At 42.5% G+C, this 17398-nt stretch overlaps 1 protein-coding gene across 1 annotated transcript in view; it reads right to left on the bottom strand.

Moving 5' to 3' along the window:
* Window positions 1-1657: 1657 nt before the first annotated feature.
* dhrs12la (dehydrogenase/reductase 12-like a) overlaps window positions 1658-17398 on the bottom strand; it is a 22374-nt gene continuing 6633 nt past the window's right edge. Inside the window, exons 5-10 of the mRNA XM_028465398.1 lie at window positions 16334-16415; window positions 16191-16252; window positions 16013-16117; window positions 6810-6900; window positions 6594-6731; window positions 1658-2614 (exon numbers count right to left, since the gene is read on the bottom strand). Coding sequence (XP_028321199.1) covers window positions 2499-2614; window positions 6594-6731; window positions 6810-6900; window positions 16013-16117; window positions 16191-16252; window positions 16334-16415 — 594 coding nt within the window. The 3' untranslated portion in view covers window positions 1658-2498. The remainder of the gene's footprint in view (window positions 2615-6593; window positions 6732-6809; window positions 6901-16012; window positions 16118-16190; window positions 16253-16333; window positions 16416-17398) is intronic.

The raw sequence follows: 17398 nt of genomic DNA, 5'->3' as shown, positions 1-17398 counted from the left end.
GTACCGTAAAAAAAATAGCACAATTTAAAGCACAATCCTGTCAACACCTTTTGAACACATTATTGGGTTTGATGTTGAACACAATGAAGTGTTCAATGTGTTAAATATTGAACACGTGTGCAAAAAATCACCCCATTCTCCCTTGAACTGTAAAAGTGACTGCAAAACAGAATACCTACACCGTCCTCAATGATCAGAGTCACACACATTTTTCAGAGGTTGACGTGTGAAACCATGATCACATGATGACCGTATCCACCATTTCTATGCACGTTTCAATTTTTTTTTTTTTTTAAACTAATTTCAACTTTTCCAACCATATTAAACTTTTGAAATTCCATGTCTCCGAGAGGCTCTTGCCATCGCTCATAGAATATCCATGTCAAATTACAGCCAGATTCAACAAGCATTAAAGGAGGAGTAGTCATTTGAAAAATGGGGCCCCCTGGCACCCCCGTGACACGTACGGGGTAATGGGCCCATATATATATCGGTACCACAAACCGTTGTAACATTTGACTCACAAATAAATGACAAATCCACTTTGGTTTTTTTAGCCCGGCCTAAAAACTAGATTAAACTAGTTCATACAGTATGTGGCCCCTGAGGTCAAATCATCTCTGATCACAGGCTAACCCCAAGGATCGTTAAACTCATCCATTAATGAAACGCAGGAATCTACACACAGGAAATGATGCTGGTGTTCATGTGGATTAATGCTCACCACGGGTGCAATTAAATCCATGACAGACGTTGAGTTGTTTGCTGAAAATACTAATGACCTGAATCACCTTTTATCACTTGTTTGTCAGAGGAAGGAAACATCAGATTTAATCACCGTGAAAGTGCTTTATTTTCTTCTTAGGTATTAAAGCACATTTGTCAAGTACCCACTTTCTCTTATTTCTGAATCCAACATTTTAAAGAATCTCATTTTGTAAATTAGTTGGGAAAAAAAACAGTATTTAATGCAATGGTTCCCAACATTTTTTGTATCGTGACCCCATTTAGATATGAAGAAATTCTGGTGACTACAATTACATTTTTTTTTTTTCTAGAATTAGATTTTTGATCATGTTTGAGCTTTTTTTTAAAAAATTTTTTAGTTGAACTTTATATTTCACAAAGTGAACGTTTGGAAATAAAGTTGTTTAAGATTGTGTGTTTTAATAATGAAAAAAGACAATTAAAAAAAAAAAATCTAAAATCTGTTTGAATTTTCTGAAATTTCAGGTGAACCCACATGGGGTCCTGACCTCAAGGTTGAAAATGACTGATTTATTGGCTCTGGAATAGATTTATTTCTATATGTTTTTTTTTTTTTTTTTTTTTTAATTTACAGTAATCTCATGCCTGTGGTGGGACCAAGACTTATTTGTTAATTTTCCACTCTCTCTCTAGTGCCCCTAGGGGTACGCGTACCCTCGTCAGAGCATCAACCTTGGCCTGCTCGAGAAAGTACATATGACAGAAAAAACATGAAACATTTTGTAAATTACCAACTTATTCAGTCGTAAATATCTCAGCCCTTTCAAATACAAAATAATATATTTAAATCCACAGTATTTGCAGTGCTCAGTTATCAGGTGACAAGTCATTTTTAATCTTGAATTGTTGAAAGAACTCTCAATTTTTCCAAAATCTGGCAACTTTTTCTCAAATTATTCCACAAAATTTCCCTAAATTCCAAAAATTAGGGAAATTTAGGTGAACATTCTGCATAGACTGATACTAACACACTTTATCATTTATATGTGGAAGTGCAAACCAGGGGATATTAATGATGAATTTGCTCTTTTATCCACTTAAAATCTGTGGCCCCCTTAAGCACAAACTGGTCCATATTTGGCCCCTGAACAACATGAGTTTGACACATCTGCATTAAAGGATCTATTTAGATGTTAGGAGTAATGTTATTAGAGAAATGCCCCCTGAGTAACTTCTATATGTACTGGTTTGACCTGTTTTCTCATTTTATTTTATTTCATTTAGTTTGAAATTCATTACACTGTGACACAAAAATGTTCCTGAAAATTCCTGTTGTTTAAAAAGATGTTAGCAGCAGACATTTAGAGTTACAGACATATTAGTGCACGTGCCAAGTGATGCTCACAGAGGGCACACTACACAATGTTAACTGTTATCTGAACACACACAGAGCTCACAAAGACTTTAAAGCACATGAACACGAGTGTGACACACAACTGGAGATTGCACATACAGTGAGTGTGTTAGCGACGTCACATTCCATCTAATTGATAGCTTTAATAAAGTCCACGAGGCTTGGGAGGGGTTCGCTCTGTCAGTAATAAAACTACACAGTTCCACTAACATACTTAGTGCTGACGAACTGAGCCTATTAGTTTTATGAAGCTATCTTTTCCCAGCATGCAGCTCTGCAGGAATATCTCCACGCTGCAGGAGTGGACGGTCGGCTCCGGCCCTTTTCCCAGCGTTTCACACAGATTCCTGAGCTGGTCTTCACCTCCATCAGGGCCTCATTGGGGCTGGAACATCTTGGCCATGTCCTCCAACAAATGCATCAACTTCTGTTCCTCCAGAGGGGAGCTGTGGGTCCAGGCCAGGGGCAAGTGGGTGGACACCATCCTCCGGTCTGTGAACACACACACACACACACGCACACACCATGGCTATGACCTTCTCTATCAGACACTAACTTCATTCATTCTTTTTCCTCTCCAGAGATGAAAGTAACAGATTACAGGTACTCATGCTACTGTAATTGAGTTGCTTTTACTTTCTAAGTCAGTAATTTTACTTGTACTTAAAGCTGCAGTATGTAGAATTCACCCTCCCCTCCCTGTTAAGAATCCTATTGTGCCTTACCGGTATCCTTGTGAACGCGCACAACAGTGGAGCTATTAGTGACTTTTTTTCTCAATAGAGATTAGTGACAAATCCATGGACTTTATCTTGTGTTATTTTAGAGTTTTCTGGTATTTTAGAGACTCTGACATGAATGCATGCATCACTCTGTAGTTACTGCGTCTGCTGCTGTGAGCTCGTCCCCCCCACACAGCTCACACAGTGATCTCAGTTGCCGCTCATAGCAGACTGACAACCACCACACTGCAAATGAATTGCGTCTGTTCTCGCTGCAATTTTTGGCCCAGTTTCAGCCAATTTTTCACTTCAGGCCTGGGCCGATCACAGATTTTGATGGACGATTTATTGTCCCACAAATTATTGCCGATAAACAATTTTTTTGTCATTTTTTTTCAGACCAAATTAACCATTAATGTAATGATAACATATCATAAAAATGCAAGTACACCCTTTCGAATGCAATCAACTTCTAATTCTCATTAGTATTTTGAGGTCCGAGCGCCACGAGCTTGTTCTCGTAATGGCCACACTACGAGGGAAGGGGCGGAGCCTATGCAAACGCCACGTGCCCGTCAGTGACCAGGGACCCTTGTCATGTTGTAGGTATTTATTTTTTATTTATTCAGTTCATTTCCGACATGGTTGCATTCACAGAAATTCATTTGACATTCAGAGCAAAATCACATCATTGTTTTTTTGTTTTTTTTTTTGTCCTTTTTTTTGTCCTTTTTCATGCCGGAAAGGGCGACGGAAAAAAGCATTATGCTTATCTAGATCCGTCCCCTAATTTGAACACAGATAATTTTACATCCAACCTCGTTTCTTCCCTTTTTTTTTTTTTTTGTCCCTTTTTTTTTTTTTGTGATGTGTTCTCGTCTGCAGTCATTGTTCCTGTTGTTACTCCTCCTCACAGTCTTTTTCTTCCGTATTTCCTCGGTATGCTCCTGCGCTTTCTGAAAATCTGTAGTTCATGGTACTCAAAAAGTTATTGGGTTGGATTATTATTCTTTCTTTCTTTCTTTCTTTCTTTCTTTCTTTCTTTCTTTCTTTCTTTCTTTCTTTCTTTCTTTCTTTCTTTCTTGTTTCCCAGTGTCAGAACCAACTCACCTACTTTTCACCCACTGAACCATTATGTAGAGTCTCAAAAATTAAAACAAAATTAAATCGCGTACTTCTCTCATTTCTGGCTATTTCTGTTTTTAAAAATGCAAAAATTTGACGCGCCAGCGTCCCCAAGTACGTAAAAAATGCATTACGAGATAAAAATTGCCCAAAAAATTAATTAATTGTACAATCATGAAAATTGACCAGTGTTGGGAACGTTACTTTAAAAAAGTAATTAGTTATAGTTACTCACTACTTGTCCCAAAAAGTAACTGAGTTAGTAACTGAATTACTCTATAATAAAAGTAACTCATTACCAAGGAAAGTAAGTATTTGCGATGCTGTTAAAAAAGCAAAAGTTGCTCTATGTCAAAGAAGGTGTGTCATGAGGTGCTTCATTAAATTCGAGTTGCTTACAATGGATGTCGACAAAGTCTTCTTCATTATATCCCTTCCTGGATATAAAGTACACTTCACATGTACAGTACGTTCTTGTCTTTGACCACAATTAATTTAAAGTAGTGTTTGTATCACCACCTTAAAAATGACATCTTTTCATCAGACTGCTCAACGCTCACCATCTCTGCTGTAGTGTGTGTGTGTGTGTGTGTGTGTGTGTGTGTGTGTGTGTGTGTGTGTGTGTGTGTGTGTGTGTGTGTGTGTGTGTGCTGGCACATGAGTAAAAACACTGTCTCTGATTGGCTACCATTAAACATGACACTGCCTAAGCCAATCATAATCGCTCACCTTGTTTTTAACCCACCTCCTCACTACAGCTAAGTCAGAAGCCAGGGATGCTTTCAGATCACAGTTTATTCAATCAATACATGTAAAGCACCGTATTTAACGTTCAGTAACGGTAACAGCGTTGTAACGACGTAAAAAGTAATTAGTTAGGTTACCCCGTTACTGAAAAACAAACAGCGTTACCTAACGGCGTTATTTTAAACGCCGTAATTCCAAACACTGAAATTGACACAGAAGTAGACCAAGACAAGAACAGTAAAAGACCATGCGAAAAAATATACAGTAAGTCCAGAATCTTGAATTGAAAATTGAAAATTGCAAAATTGCTATTTCTGCTCACGTTGTATTTTAACACATTTCTCCTAAGGCGTTTCACTGACGGGGTTTAAAATCACTGGAGGTCATCTAAAGAAGAGGGACACCGAAATTTACCCATAGATTTTTGATAACTTTTACTGTGTTTGCAGGGCGGAGACGGGAATTTTGGGCAAAAATGACAAAATATACATTTTTTGGTAAATAATCCCATTTGCATATCAAATGTGAATCAGTTGCTAAACTCCCAGCCCTAAACCAGCTCAATGTAGAAAAATTTAACATTGGCACATTAGCGCCCCCTACAGAGTTAAGAGAATTTAATTTTTTTTTCACCTTGTCTGCACATGCTGTCAAAGGTCAACACTACAAAAAGTGCAATCTTTTTAAGACAGCAATGCATGTTTTGTTATTGCAATTAAATAAATGAAATTCTTTTATTGCATATTTGTGACCATCACCAGCCCTCCCTAGGGAAGGGTAAAAAATACTTTATTAAAGGGAGAATATAAAAAGAAAGAGGAGTGTTACACCTGGGTGAGGGGGTGTGGAGGCGGAGGGGGAGGGGGAGGGGGAATGAAGCAGGGAGGAGAGATTCAAGGTAGAAAAAGGAAGGGAGGGGCGGTGTTTAGCTCAGTGGGTTGAGCGCCCGCCCCATGTACAGAGGCTATAGTTCCTCACCTGCAGCGGGTCCAGGTTCGATTCCCGGCCTGGGACCCTTTCCTGCGTGTCATTCCCTGCTCTCTCTGACCCCTTTCCTGTCAAGCAACTGTCATATAAAGGCCACTAGAGCCAAAAAAATCCTTTAAAAAAAAAAAAAAAAAAAAAAAAAAAAAAAAAAAGAAAAAGGAAGGGTGGGGAAGAGTTGATTATTTTAAAGTGAGAGGGAGATGTGAAGTTGTAGTTTTGCATATTGTGCTTATTGTGTTGTGTAATCAAGCCAGTCTGGTGATTAGCGTGAGGCTTAACAATAATGGTGGTGGCTGTGGACAGAGGGAAGGAGTGAGTGGTAATACCTGAAACAGGTATTTGGGATCAACGTGTCTAAAGTTAAGCCCACTACAAGTTTTATCCCACAGTCCAAGGCATGCTAGTGCATTGTAGACCACTGTATGTGCACTGCCCCGGACCAGAAAATGCAGCCAGGCCAACAGAAAAAGTGGGGGGCAGGGAGCCCAGGCCACCCCCCACGACTGAGCAGCCCCCCTGACGCCCCTAAGACCACAAGCCGGAAGGCAGCAACCGCCCCCCCCCCCACACACACCCGAGAAAGCACACAGGAGCGAAGGACCCAGAGCACCCCACCATCAAAGGGCCAACCTCTGCGTCATGTTGACGGGATGCCCCCTGCGTGGGTCCTGACGCTGAACCCTAAACCAGGCTTTACTTGTACTTGTACTTGAGTACATTTTCATTGAAGTAACAGTACTTCTTGAGTAGGTTATACAGTATCAGTACTCTTTACACCTCTGCTGATCTCCAATGCTATTTTTTCACATTTTGGGAACAATGTGTGTTTTTATGCTTCAATTCAAATTGGTTATGGTGCCCAGTCTGAGTGTGTATTCATGAAGTCTCACCATGATAGAAACGCCCACTAGGATTTTTGGTGGCCGCCTCAGAGACGGCCAACCACACCACGGTATCTGCTCCCTGCTCCGGGGATCGCAGACTGCCCTTCATCGAGCGGTAGAAGTCTGGCATGGTGTTGGCCACGGCTGGAACAAACAACCCCACAGGAGAAAAAAACAGAGTTAGACAGGAGCTGAGAGGCTAGTCTTCACAAGCTTTATTACCTGGAGTGTCCACCCAGCCGGGGTGCATGACGGAGAAGTGAATGTTGCTGTTGGTCTTTGCCATCTGCTCTGTAATCACCACCTGCTGCCTCTGAAAAACACACATACTAACATGCTGGTGAACATTTTCGAACCTGTCGATTGACACGTTACTACAAAAACCAACATTTCTACTATTACTGACTCTTTATTGGAGCAGTAAAGACAGCATCTGCTGGCTGAGATCAAAAGTTTCCAACTACAAACCTTGAGAGTTCAAATTGAACCAGAAAACTCCTCTACATCTTTTAAACCCCTGAGATAATTACGTTTACCAATTTACCGTAGTCTATTATAATTTGATGGCTGAGTGAGAAAAAAAGGATGGATATTCACTCTAAGGCAAAGACGGCAACTTTTATCACAGTGGGGCCACAACGGTGTCATTATATCCATTTTGAGGGCCACATTATCAACATTAATGTCAGCATTTACAAGTTTGTGTGTTTTTATTGTTGTTGTCAAGTCAATCTCAATTTTTGTGCTGTTCCTGACTTGAGGGAACTGCTCTTTATTGGATGTGGATTCCTGGACTTCACTCAATGAACCAGACCTTCAATTACTTTTCCTTTTTCTTTTTATTTCGTAATTTTTGTGGGTCGGAACATCAGTTCAGCTGAAAAACCAGCTGCCCATCCATTCATAATAAGAGTTTTTGCACGAAGTTTAGTCCCAGCTGAGGAAACAGAACTTTCTTCTCTGAGGCATGCATTGCCATTGCCTCCATGCTCCCACAGTGGCTGGTTTGTGCTTAAAAAGAATCAGGTGTGCACACTCACATGTGGGAGGGGCTTCCACAAGGCCCCTCCCCTGCTTAGCAGGAGGGTGAAAGGCAGCTCACAGGCAGTTTGACAGAACACCTCCCACTCGGTCTTCATGCAGGAACTGCTGGGAAGACCGCACGAATCGACAACTGCAACCTGCCCATTAAAGTCCTTTGTGATGCTCCCCGTTGTCTTCATCTTGTTCCTCGATTGGTAGAAGAACCACCAGCCGCCGGACATCTCTATGTAGAATTGTAGATTGGATGCTCGGTCCGCTTTGGACCACTGGTTTGCGGGCCATGGAAGGTCGGGTTGTCGGGACGCAGGAGCTTTGAACCACCTTCACATGTACATCTCGGACGATGCCTTTTTGATCAGGGTTGACTTTCTCCACCCGTCCAAGTTTGAATTGGCCCCTCATGGCATTCTGATCACAGATCCACACAATATCACCAACAGCAATGTTCCTGTGCAAGGTATGCCACTTGCTTCTCACAAACAGATTAGGGCCCGCCAGCTGACTCCATGACCTCCAGAACTTGTTGACTTGGCACTGCATCTCTCTTAATCTTTTGTAAGAATAATTTGTAAAATCAAAGGTTTGGATATCGCCTCCTGGGGAGGCACGACCCAAGAGTAGCATGTTAGGAGTCACGTATTGTACTACATCTTCACGGCTCTGCACCCTGGCATCAATTGGACGTTCATTGGCGAGGTTGGCGGCAAGCTGTAAGGCAGTTTGAAATTCACTGAAAGTGAGTCCATTCTCTTTGTCTAAGCTTTGGAGTGCCTTTTTGACAACACGGACAGCCGCTTCAGCTGCCCCATTGCGGTGCGGAGAATCTGCCGGCTGGATCTGCCACTCCCAGATGGTGCTATTTTTCGCAGCTGTCTCTTCGAGAGCAGCTTTTTCTTGGTTTAGAAACTGGTAAAGTTCATTTAGAATAGGCTTTGCACCGACGAAATTTGTCCCAGCATCAGACCAGATCTTTCTTGGGTGCCCTCTAATTGCGGTAAACCTCTGGTATGCCATCAGGAAACTCCCTGTTGACATATTGCTCACCAGGTCTGTGTGGATAGCTCTGCTGGCCATACAGCTGAAAACAACACCCCATACTTTCAGTGTAACTCGTTTCCTGACATCGTCTTTGACCAAGTAAGGTCCAAAGAGATCAACTGCAGTGAACTCGAAGGGAGCGGTGGGACTGGATCTTTCATGTGGTAAGTGACCCATTACTTGTTGACATCTTTTTACTTTATACTTTCTGCAAGATACACAGCCTTCAACAACTTTTTTGGCTACTCTCCGCCCTTGAACGATCCAGGCTGTCTTCCTCATCTGCAGTAGAGTTGCAGCTATACCCTCGTGACCTTTGCTATGAGCCTCCCGTGCCAGTAATGTTGAGATCCATGCATCCGGTGGTAAGAGTGGGACTGTGACACCATCTTCTTTAAAGGCTTGAATTCTTCCACCGCAGGTTAGCAACCCAGTTTCTGGCTCTCTGTAAACTACCAAGCGGTCAGTTGTGGTGGCAGGGAAGATCACCCCATGCTGTGTTGCAAGGAAAATGTCTCTTAACGCATCTTGCCTTTCTGTGGCAGTGATAACTCCATCCTCCGGGATGGCCTCCCACTTTGGTGTTTTTAGGATTTGGCTGGAGCCTGCAAACTTTTTGGCTGCTCTCCAGACCAAGGCAACAGTCTTTAGAAGACGTGACAGGACACTGAATCGTCTTTCATTCAGTAAGTTCTGCACCGCTACCCCAGCAGGTGGCCGGTGACTTTTCTTTGGTGGGATTGCCTTTGCTTGAGCTCTGGTCAGTACTGCCACAAATGACTTTTTCTGTATTTGATTAACACCTTCTCTGACAGCTACAGACACATCTTTTGCCGACATAATTGGCCACTCATTTTCAGGGAGACTCAGGAACTTTGGCCCTTTCTGCCACTCTGAATCCTCGGCCAACTCTTTTGGCTCTGCCCCTCGAGTGATGATGTCAGCTATGTTGGCTTGTCCAGGGATCCACCACCAGTCCTGTACTTTCGTGCTACTCTGGATCTCTCCGATCCTGTTTGCAAAGAATGTTTGAAAACCATAACTTTCGCGTTGAATAGCACAAAGGACTGTTTGGCTGTCCACAAAATGGTACCACTGTTTGACTTTGATCTGCGAGTGTTGTTCGAAGTACTTTTTCAGGCGGCTGGCGAAGACAGCACCACACAATTCTGCCTTGACAGTGTCTCCCTTCTGGTTGAGAGGCGTCAATTTTGCTTTTGACTCCACGAGTCTAACTGTGATGCTTCCATTGCAACCCCATCGAAGATATAAGACAGCACCATAGGAAGACTCACTGCCGTCTGAGAAGGTTACTGCAAACGGCTCAGTTATGGCCCCAAGTGGTGTCAGGGCTCTGGTGAACTTGATTTGTCCTAATTGGACATATTCTTCAAACAAATTGATAGCGCATCTGCGGAGCTCGTCTGACAGGGGGAGGTCCCAAGTGTCTTTGGCAAAGCAGTTCTTTGGCTTTGCCTCCTGAAAAGCCCTTCTGACCAAAATTGCTCCCTTTTGCTTTGCAGGTGTCATCAAGCCAATTGGATCATAAAGTCCAGCAACTTGGCTGAGCAGTTCCCGCCTGTTCAGTGGGTCTGGTGTCTGATCTCTTACTTCCTTCAGCAAAAGGTCTTGCCCAAGTCTCATTTTCTTCTTCCGCTTTGAGAAGTTGATTTTCACCATGACATGTAGCTTGTCTTCACCCACTGTGTAGCCCAGACCAAGTGCTTTATTATCCTCGTCCTTCAGCTGATTTGGCAGGACAACTATTTTTGGCAAAACTTTTCTACTTTCCCCTTTACTTTGGCTTGAGAAGACCCAGGGTTTTAGGGTGAACCCACCAGCTTTCAGAATCAGCTCCACATTTTGTGTGATGGTCTTGAGCTTCTCCAGATCATTGTGGGACGTCAAAATGTCATCCACATAGCTGTGTTCTTGTAATACTTTCCTCTCATCTAGCAGGTGGCTGAACTGAGGTAGGTTTGCAGTTTCTCTCATGGCGAGTTGGGCTATACAACCTGCTGGCTTATCTCCGATGTTGACTCTGGTGATAGCAAACTCCTCCAACTCTTCATCCTTCGAGTCACGCCATAGGAATCTGTGCAAATGGACTTCTTTCTCCTCAAGCCATACAGAGTTGTACATTTTACTGATGTCTCCTAGGGCAGCGTAGGAGCCTTGGCGAAACTTTAGGAGGACTACTCTGATTAGGTTCAGGACATCTGGACCTTTTAGCAGATGATCATTAAGACTCTGACCTTGGTATTTCTGACTGCTATTCCAGACAAGTCTGACCGGAGTTGTAACAGAGTGTGGGTTGGGAGCGATGAGGTGGCTTATGTACCAAAGAGGTCCAGTCCAAGTAAGTAGCTCTTCTCTGGACAGTTTCTTTGCTGCACGACGGTCAACCATTTCATGTATTTGAACAGTATAAGCTGCCTTCCACAGTGGTTCTTTGGCAAGCTTTCTTTCTGTTCTGAGGAAGGTTGCCTCCACTCCTCTTCTATTGTTTGGCAGAGTGGATGGATCATCGAGCCATGGATAGCTTGCATGCCAATGGGGATTTTCACTGTGTTCATCAGCACTGATATAGGTCAAACCACTCTTTACGACCTCCAATTCCCGCTCTTCTGCTAGGGTCATGTCCTTACCACCAGGTTGGCAGTTTCCACACCGACAACCGCCACATTTTGGATTGCAGGCAGCGCCGATACTATCCCACTTCCACCAGTTAAGGAAGTCTTGAGCAGTGGTTGTAGCGTATGAGTGCTTGATAGTAGGTGAGGAGTGGGTAAGTTCTTTGTAGTTTACAGCTGCTGTCCTCATTGATCTTGCAAAGTGGGTTTGCGATGCATGAGCTGAAATGGTGGTTTGTTCAGAAAGCTCAGGATGGCTGCCAGCAACTGTTTTCCCAAGTGGGCCGTCCCATAGCACAAGGTCTCCCACCATGCTCACCCTCTGAGGAGCCAGTCTACCTTCCTTGTGACTAATTAGAAGGTCTACTTCTTTTGGTCTTTGTAATTCAAAGAGGGGGATATCCGGGAAAAACTTCTGGAGTTGCTTGGCTGTGACAGGATGGTGGATGTCTGCGATATCATCAAGTCCATAGCAGACTAGCTGGTGGGAGTTATAGGTCGATTTGTCATTACGGACACGGATCTTTAGGAGGTATCGCATTGTTTTTACTGTGACCTCCATACCTCCAACTCCATGGACAACAAGAGTAATGGCTTCGCTTCTCAACTTTAAGCGCTTTGCCGCTTTGTGCGTGATGTAGTTGGTGTCTGACGCAAGGTCAATTAGGGTTCCAACCTTTTGACCTGCATTTGCAGTGACCTCAAGCAGCATCATGATTACTGGCCATTCTGCTATACCGTATTCTTCCAGGAGATTTCGTCGACTGGAGATCTGTACATTTCTTGATGCAGTGTTAGAAAAGACGTGTCGACACTGTTGGGCAAGTTCAGGAGGAAGTTTTTGAACAAATTCTTCTTGAGCTTCTGTATAACTCTTCCGGTTGTTGCCTCCTCCCACTGTTCCATGTTTAGCCTTCTCCCGATTTGGACATAGATAGATGTGATGCCCAGAACTTCCCTTGCAGCTTGGATCTTTGCAGATGAACTCAGTCTTGGAACAGCCATCACAATCTGAATGAACTTCAAGGCATCTTTTGCATCCTCCAAGCTTTCTCACTGCATCCTTCTTTTCAGACAGCTTTAGCACGCGGAATTTTCTGCAGAAGTAGAGCTTTCTTCTATGCCCTCCTTCTCCACAGACCACACATCCCAATGATTGGCTGCTGGCTTGGTTTGAGGCCCTGGTTCGGGCTTGTCTTTGTTCGGACCTAGACTTGGGTGGCTCGTCACTTAACTGATCCAGCTGTTCATAAATGACTTCCTGGCTCTTAAGGAAAGTGAGGAGATAGTCAAACCTTCGTGCTTGAGTTAGGGCATTGCCTTTTTCTGCTGCATGAAGAAGCCACTCCTTCTTTAGCACATCAGGGAGCTTACTTTCAATAGACCTGATGACAAGTGGATTTTTTATTGCACCAACTTCATCAAGGTCACTCAGGTCTGAGAGGGCTTTCTCAACTGTCTGTATGAGCTCAATTATTTTCTTTGGTTGATTAGATCTAATAACCGGGGTACTTTGGATTTCTTCCACAATCTCAATAGCAATACTTGTTTTATTACCAAAACGGTTTTCCATGACACGAAATATGTCATCTGCGGTGTTGTGACTTGAGAGGCGAAGATCTTTTATAACTTTTCCATCAATGCTGTCGATGAGCTGGAATTTCTTTATTTCTCTTGACCCCGATGGTTCACCTTGAGCTTGGAGTGACTCCCAGTCCCTCCTCCAGCGATAGAACTCACGTCTAACTCCAGTAAATTTGGGCAGGGATGCTGGTTTTAGTCTGATGATTGGGGTTGAGTAGTTGACCAAAGATGCATCCATCAATCTTGATGACTCTTTTCTGGCCTTTGCCCGAATGAAGTCTGCCTTCCTTGATGTGAGCTTGGGGAGGATAACCTCAAGTTCTCTGATTCGACCATGAAACTCCTTATGCTCTGCAGGGGGCGCCCAGCATTTCCACTTTATTTGTGACTTCTTTGCAGTCTCCACCATGCTCTTGAGATGCTCAACCATGAAATCAAAGGCTTCTTTGTCTTCACTGGGTTCAATGGTCATCACACGTTCTGCCTCGGTCTCTGCTGTCTGCACTGCCAGCGTCAGCTCATCTTCTCCATAGTTGGCCCACAATGTACTCTGAATTAAGTCTTTCAGCTCTTTTAGTTTCTTTTCACACTCAGTTGCAGTTTTCTCTAAGTCGGCTTTTTGCGCCTCATCTAGCGCTTCTTCGTTCCGCTCAGATTCATTTTCTGCCATGTACTGGGCTTCGACATCATCATTAGCTTCAATGACTTTGTTTGTCTCTAGTGTGAGTTTTGTGAAACTGTCTTTGAGCTCCTCCTCGGACATCAAAGTGTGCATTCTGGTCATATTATTTGCCAATCGGGAGAATTGACGTTTTGCAGATGTTCGGCTGGCTTTTAGTTGCTGCAAATTTATAGAGGCTGCCATTTTAGGTCTCACTGCTCTCAGGCCAGTACTTGAAGTTTTCTTCCCTCTGGACCTTGCAGATTCACCACAACTTATTCTGGTTCTTATCCAGTATTTACTGGTTTTTCACTGTCAAGTCAATCTCAATTTTTGTGCTGTTCCTGACTTGAGGGAACTGCTCTTTATTGGATGTGGATTCCTGGACTTCACTCAATGAACCAGACCTTCAATTACTTTTCCTTTTTCTTTTTATTTCGTAATTTTTGTGGGTCGGAACATCAGTTCAGCTGAAAAACCAGCTGCCCATCCATTCATAATAAGAGTTTTTGCACGAAGTTTAGTCCCAGCTGAGGAAACAGAACTTTCTTCTCTGAGGCATGCATTGCCATTGCCTCCATGCTCCCACAGTGGCTGGTTTGTGCTTAAAAAGAATCAGGTGTGCACACTCACATGTGGGAGGGGCTTCCACAAGGCCCCTCCCCTGCTTAGCAGGAGGGTGAAAGGCAGCTCACAGGCAGTTTGACAGAACAGTTGTTTTGTGTATTTTTCTTCACATTTTGTACTTTCTTCTCCCATTTTTTGTTTTTGTTTTGAGTATTTTAGTTGTCATTTTGTGTTTTTATGAAGTCATTCTGTGTATTTTTGTTGTTATTTTGTATGTTTTATGTGTTTCTCAGACTGATTGGTCAGGAGGCCGGGATTTATGCTGGCTCAGATCTCATCCATCACTTAACCTAGTCCCAACCAGGTTAGCCGTTCGGCCTAAATTACTATAGTGTTTTACCCTGATCAGCGTCGTAGTACAGCACACAGAATAAATCCAGGAAGTTAGCGTGATAAAAGGAAATCCAGCTTTGTAGTCCAGAGGGCGGGTTATGTTCAAACTCTGAGTATGTTCTGGCTCAAATGAGGGAAACTCTGAGTATCCCATTCCTAAATGTGAGGTATGTTCTTCTCTGAGTATGTTACCATGGCAACATTGTCCGTGAACTAAACCTGCTCGTTGTCAGATTTTATCAAAGAAACCCTGGGTTTCTACCTGGCTCCGCCCACCTGAACACTGTTTCTGAACACTTTAATGAACCTTGACACTCTTCTCTGAAACACATTAGTAACATCACACACCACAGACGTGCTCACATCATTACTAATGTTGTGCTGCTTTACGTTTTTTTTGGGGTTTTTTTTGTGCAAATGGTAGTTTTATTAATAACATTGTGGATACAGATCATTAAGTGAAAGTCACTGAGAGGTTGATCTGCATTAAAACATCTACTGACGTCTGTAGTAAAGTTCTCTGAATACAAACCTGTGGATAATATAAAGGAGAAGATGACAAATTAAATGAATCCACTTTTGAGGCTCAATTGTTGTTTTATATTGTAATACAGTTTGATCTATAGATCATACAACCTTGAAGTTATGATGTCGCAGTGAATTATGACACCGCTTTTCAAAGTGATGGGTCAAGGGTTCGCGTCCCGCTCCAGTCTTTTCTTATGATGTATTTTTTTGGATGTTGAGATGACTGGCGACAATATTACATTAAAAATATCAATTCAATATCAAGCGGCAGTCACTGTCTTTATATCCAGTGTAACGGGAGGGCTCTCTATGCAGCCATCCTATGCTGCTGACACGTCTCCTCAGACACATTTTATTCATATTATTCACCGCTTGTCACGTTACTGAAGCAATAAAGTGATGAAGTGAGCAAAAAGCACGACTAATCACGGGTGATTTAAGCCACTAAAGTCACTGAAGGTGCGTTCAGTGTGAACGCACCTTTAGAACAGGCTCATATTCCACAAGCACTGGATATTTCACCCATCAGGGTGAATAAATCACTCTCTTCCGGGTGGTTACCATGGTAGTTTGTGCAATCGTCGATCAATTGTTGATGGCTCTTTATTGTGCGTGTGCACGTCAGTAACCCAAAGTTTACATACTCAGGGTCGATTAACCCACTTCATACCAGCTGTAATGGAATCCGATACCCAGAGTTTCCCATCGCGGGGTATGTTGACCCAGAGTTTAAGGATTGACTCAGAGTTTGTTAACCCTCCTTTATGGAATACCCCTCTGGCCATCTGATTTTTTCGTTGTTATTTTGTGAATTTTTGTTGTCCTTTTGTACATTTTTTTAGTTGTCATTCAGGGCCTGGACATTTTAAAGAAGTGGCCAATAGCGAAAAAAGATTTTTTTCCTGCACATTGGAGAATAATAATGCATGAGGACAACTTGTTTCTCCCAGTGGACACTAACAGCAATCAGATCTTACTTTGTGCTGGGCGTAGACCAAGGCGGCGTCGTAGTGACCTCGCTCAGACTTCAGGTTCCCCGTCCTGAGCTTCTGAGCCAACATTCCTCCTGAGGACACAGTGATCTGAGGAACAGCGGAGGAACGCAGGCCTTTACTTTTCTCTTCTTTGGGTTAAACAATCACACAGCTTGCTCACCACTCTGGGATCAGGGCTTTTCTCCAGCAGAGGAATCAGACTCTTGGTGAGAATGTAGACCCCTAAACAGCAGACATTGCTACGTTAGATCACTGCCGTCATTTTATACTTAAAACCAGTATTTCCTCTTGACTGTAACTCACCCAACACATTGGTGGCAAAACCCTTCTCAATACCATCAGGGTTGATCTCCCTCTGACATATAATGGAGCCTGCATTGTTGATCTGCACAAAAACAGACGTCACCCTCAGCACTTCAAAGTATTGGGACATTTGATATGTGAGTAAAGCAAGGATGGCAACTTTGATTACAGCAGGGGCCACAAAAGTGTGATTGCCTGATCCAAAGGTCACGATATCTGAATATCATCTCAACGTTTAGAAGAAAGACCAATCTAAAGACTAATACGGGGAACAACATTTACCCCTTTTTTGGTGTCGTTTTGCATTTTCTGTTGTATTTTTTGTGTTATTGGAGTCATTATTGGCCTTTGCTTTTGTTGTTTTGACTGTGTCATTTTGTGTATTGTTGTAATTTTGTTTTTTAGAATAACTTTTGTTCTCCTTTTGTTAATTCCTAATTTGTGTACCCTTCGTTCTTTGGTTATTCTGTTTTAAAACCAAATCAAAATGACAAATATAAATGCTGTGGTTATTTTGTTTTACTGACTTAAAACCTACACAGAATTACAGAAAAAATTAAATTAAATCTTGCTGTTTGTGTGATATTTTGATATTTAAGGGAAACAAGAGCTTATGTTTTAAGAGCACCACACAGAGTGACCCACAGACAGGCGATAAGGACTTTCACTCAGATAAAAAAGGAGCAACACATACTGTAACAAGTCACATTACTGATGAACTGCTGAATTGAAACATTACAAATACATAAACAAATCAAAACAAAAAATGGATGTTACGAAAATCACACACAATATGTGATTAAAGGAACCAGAGATGGTATAATGACGCTAATGTGGTATTATAACGTGCAAAATAAATATTTTTACTGTCCTCAAAAAAGCTGTGTAATTGTTTTTGCAAAAGTGTGACATTGTAGAGGTTCTAACATCTATTGTTCCTCACACCACCCTCAAAGTCAATAGTCAGTCACCAGTTTCTTTGGATTTGGACCGTCCTGTTTGCTCTGACAGAATGTGACGTGCTTAAGCTCTCCCCCTAATTTGCCCATAAATATCCAAATATCT

The sequence above is a fragment of the Gouania willdenowi genome, chromosome 13 (assembly GCF_900634775.1).
Source record: "Gouania willdenowi chromosome 13, fGouWil2.1, whole genome shotgun sequence".
NCBI classification, from domain to species: domain Eukaryota; kingdom Metazoa; phylum Chordata; class Actinopteri; order Blenniiformes; family Gobiesocidae; genus Gouania; species Gouania willdenowi.
Note: the sequence above shows the minus strand (reverse complement) of the source record. Positions and strands in the feature narration are given on the sequence as shown.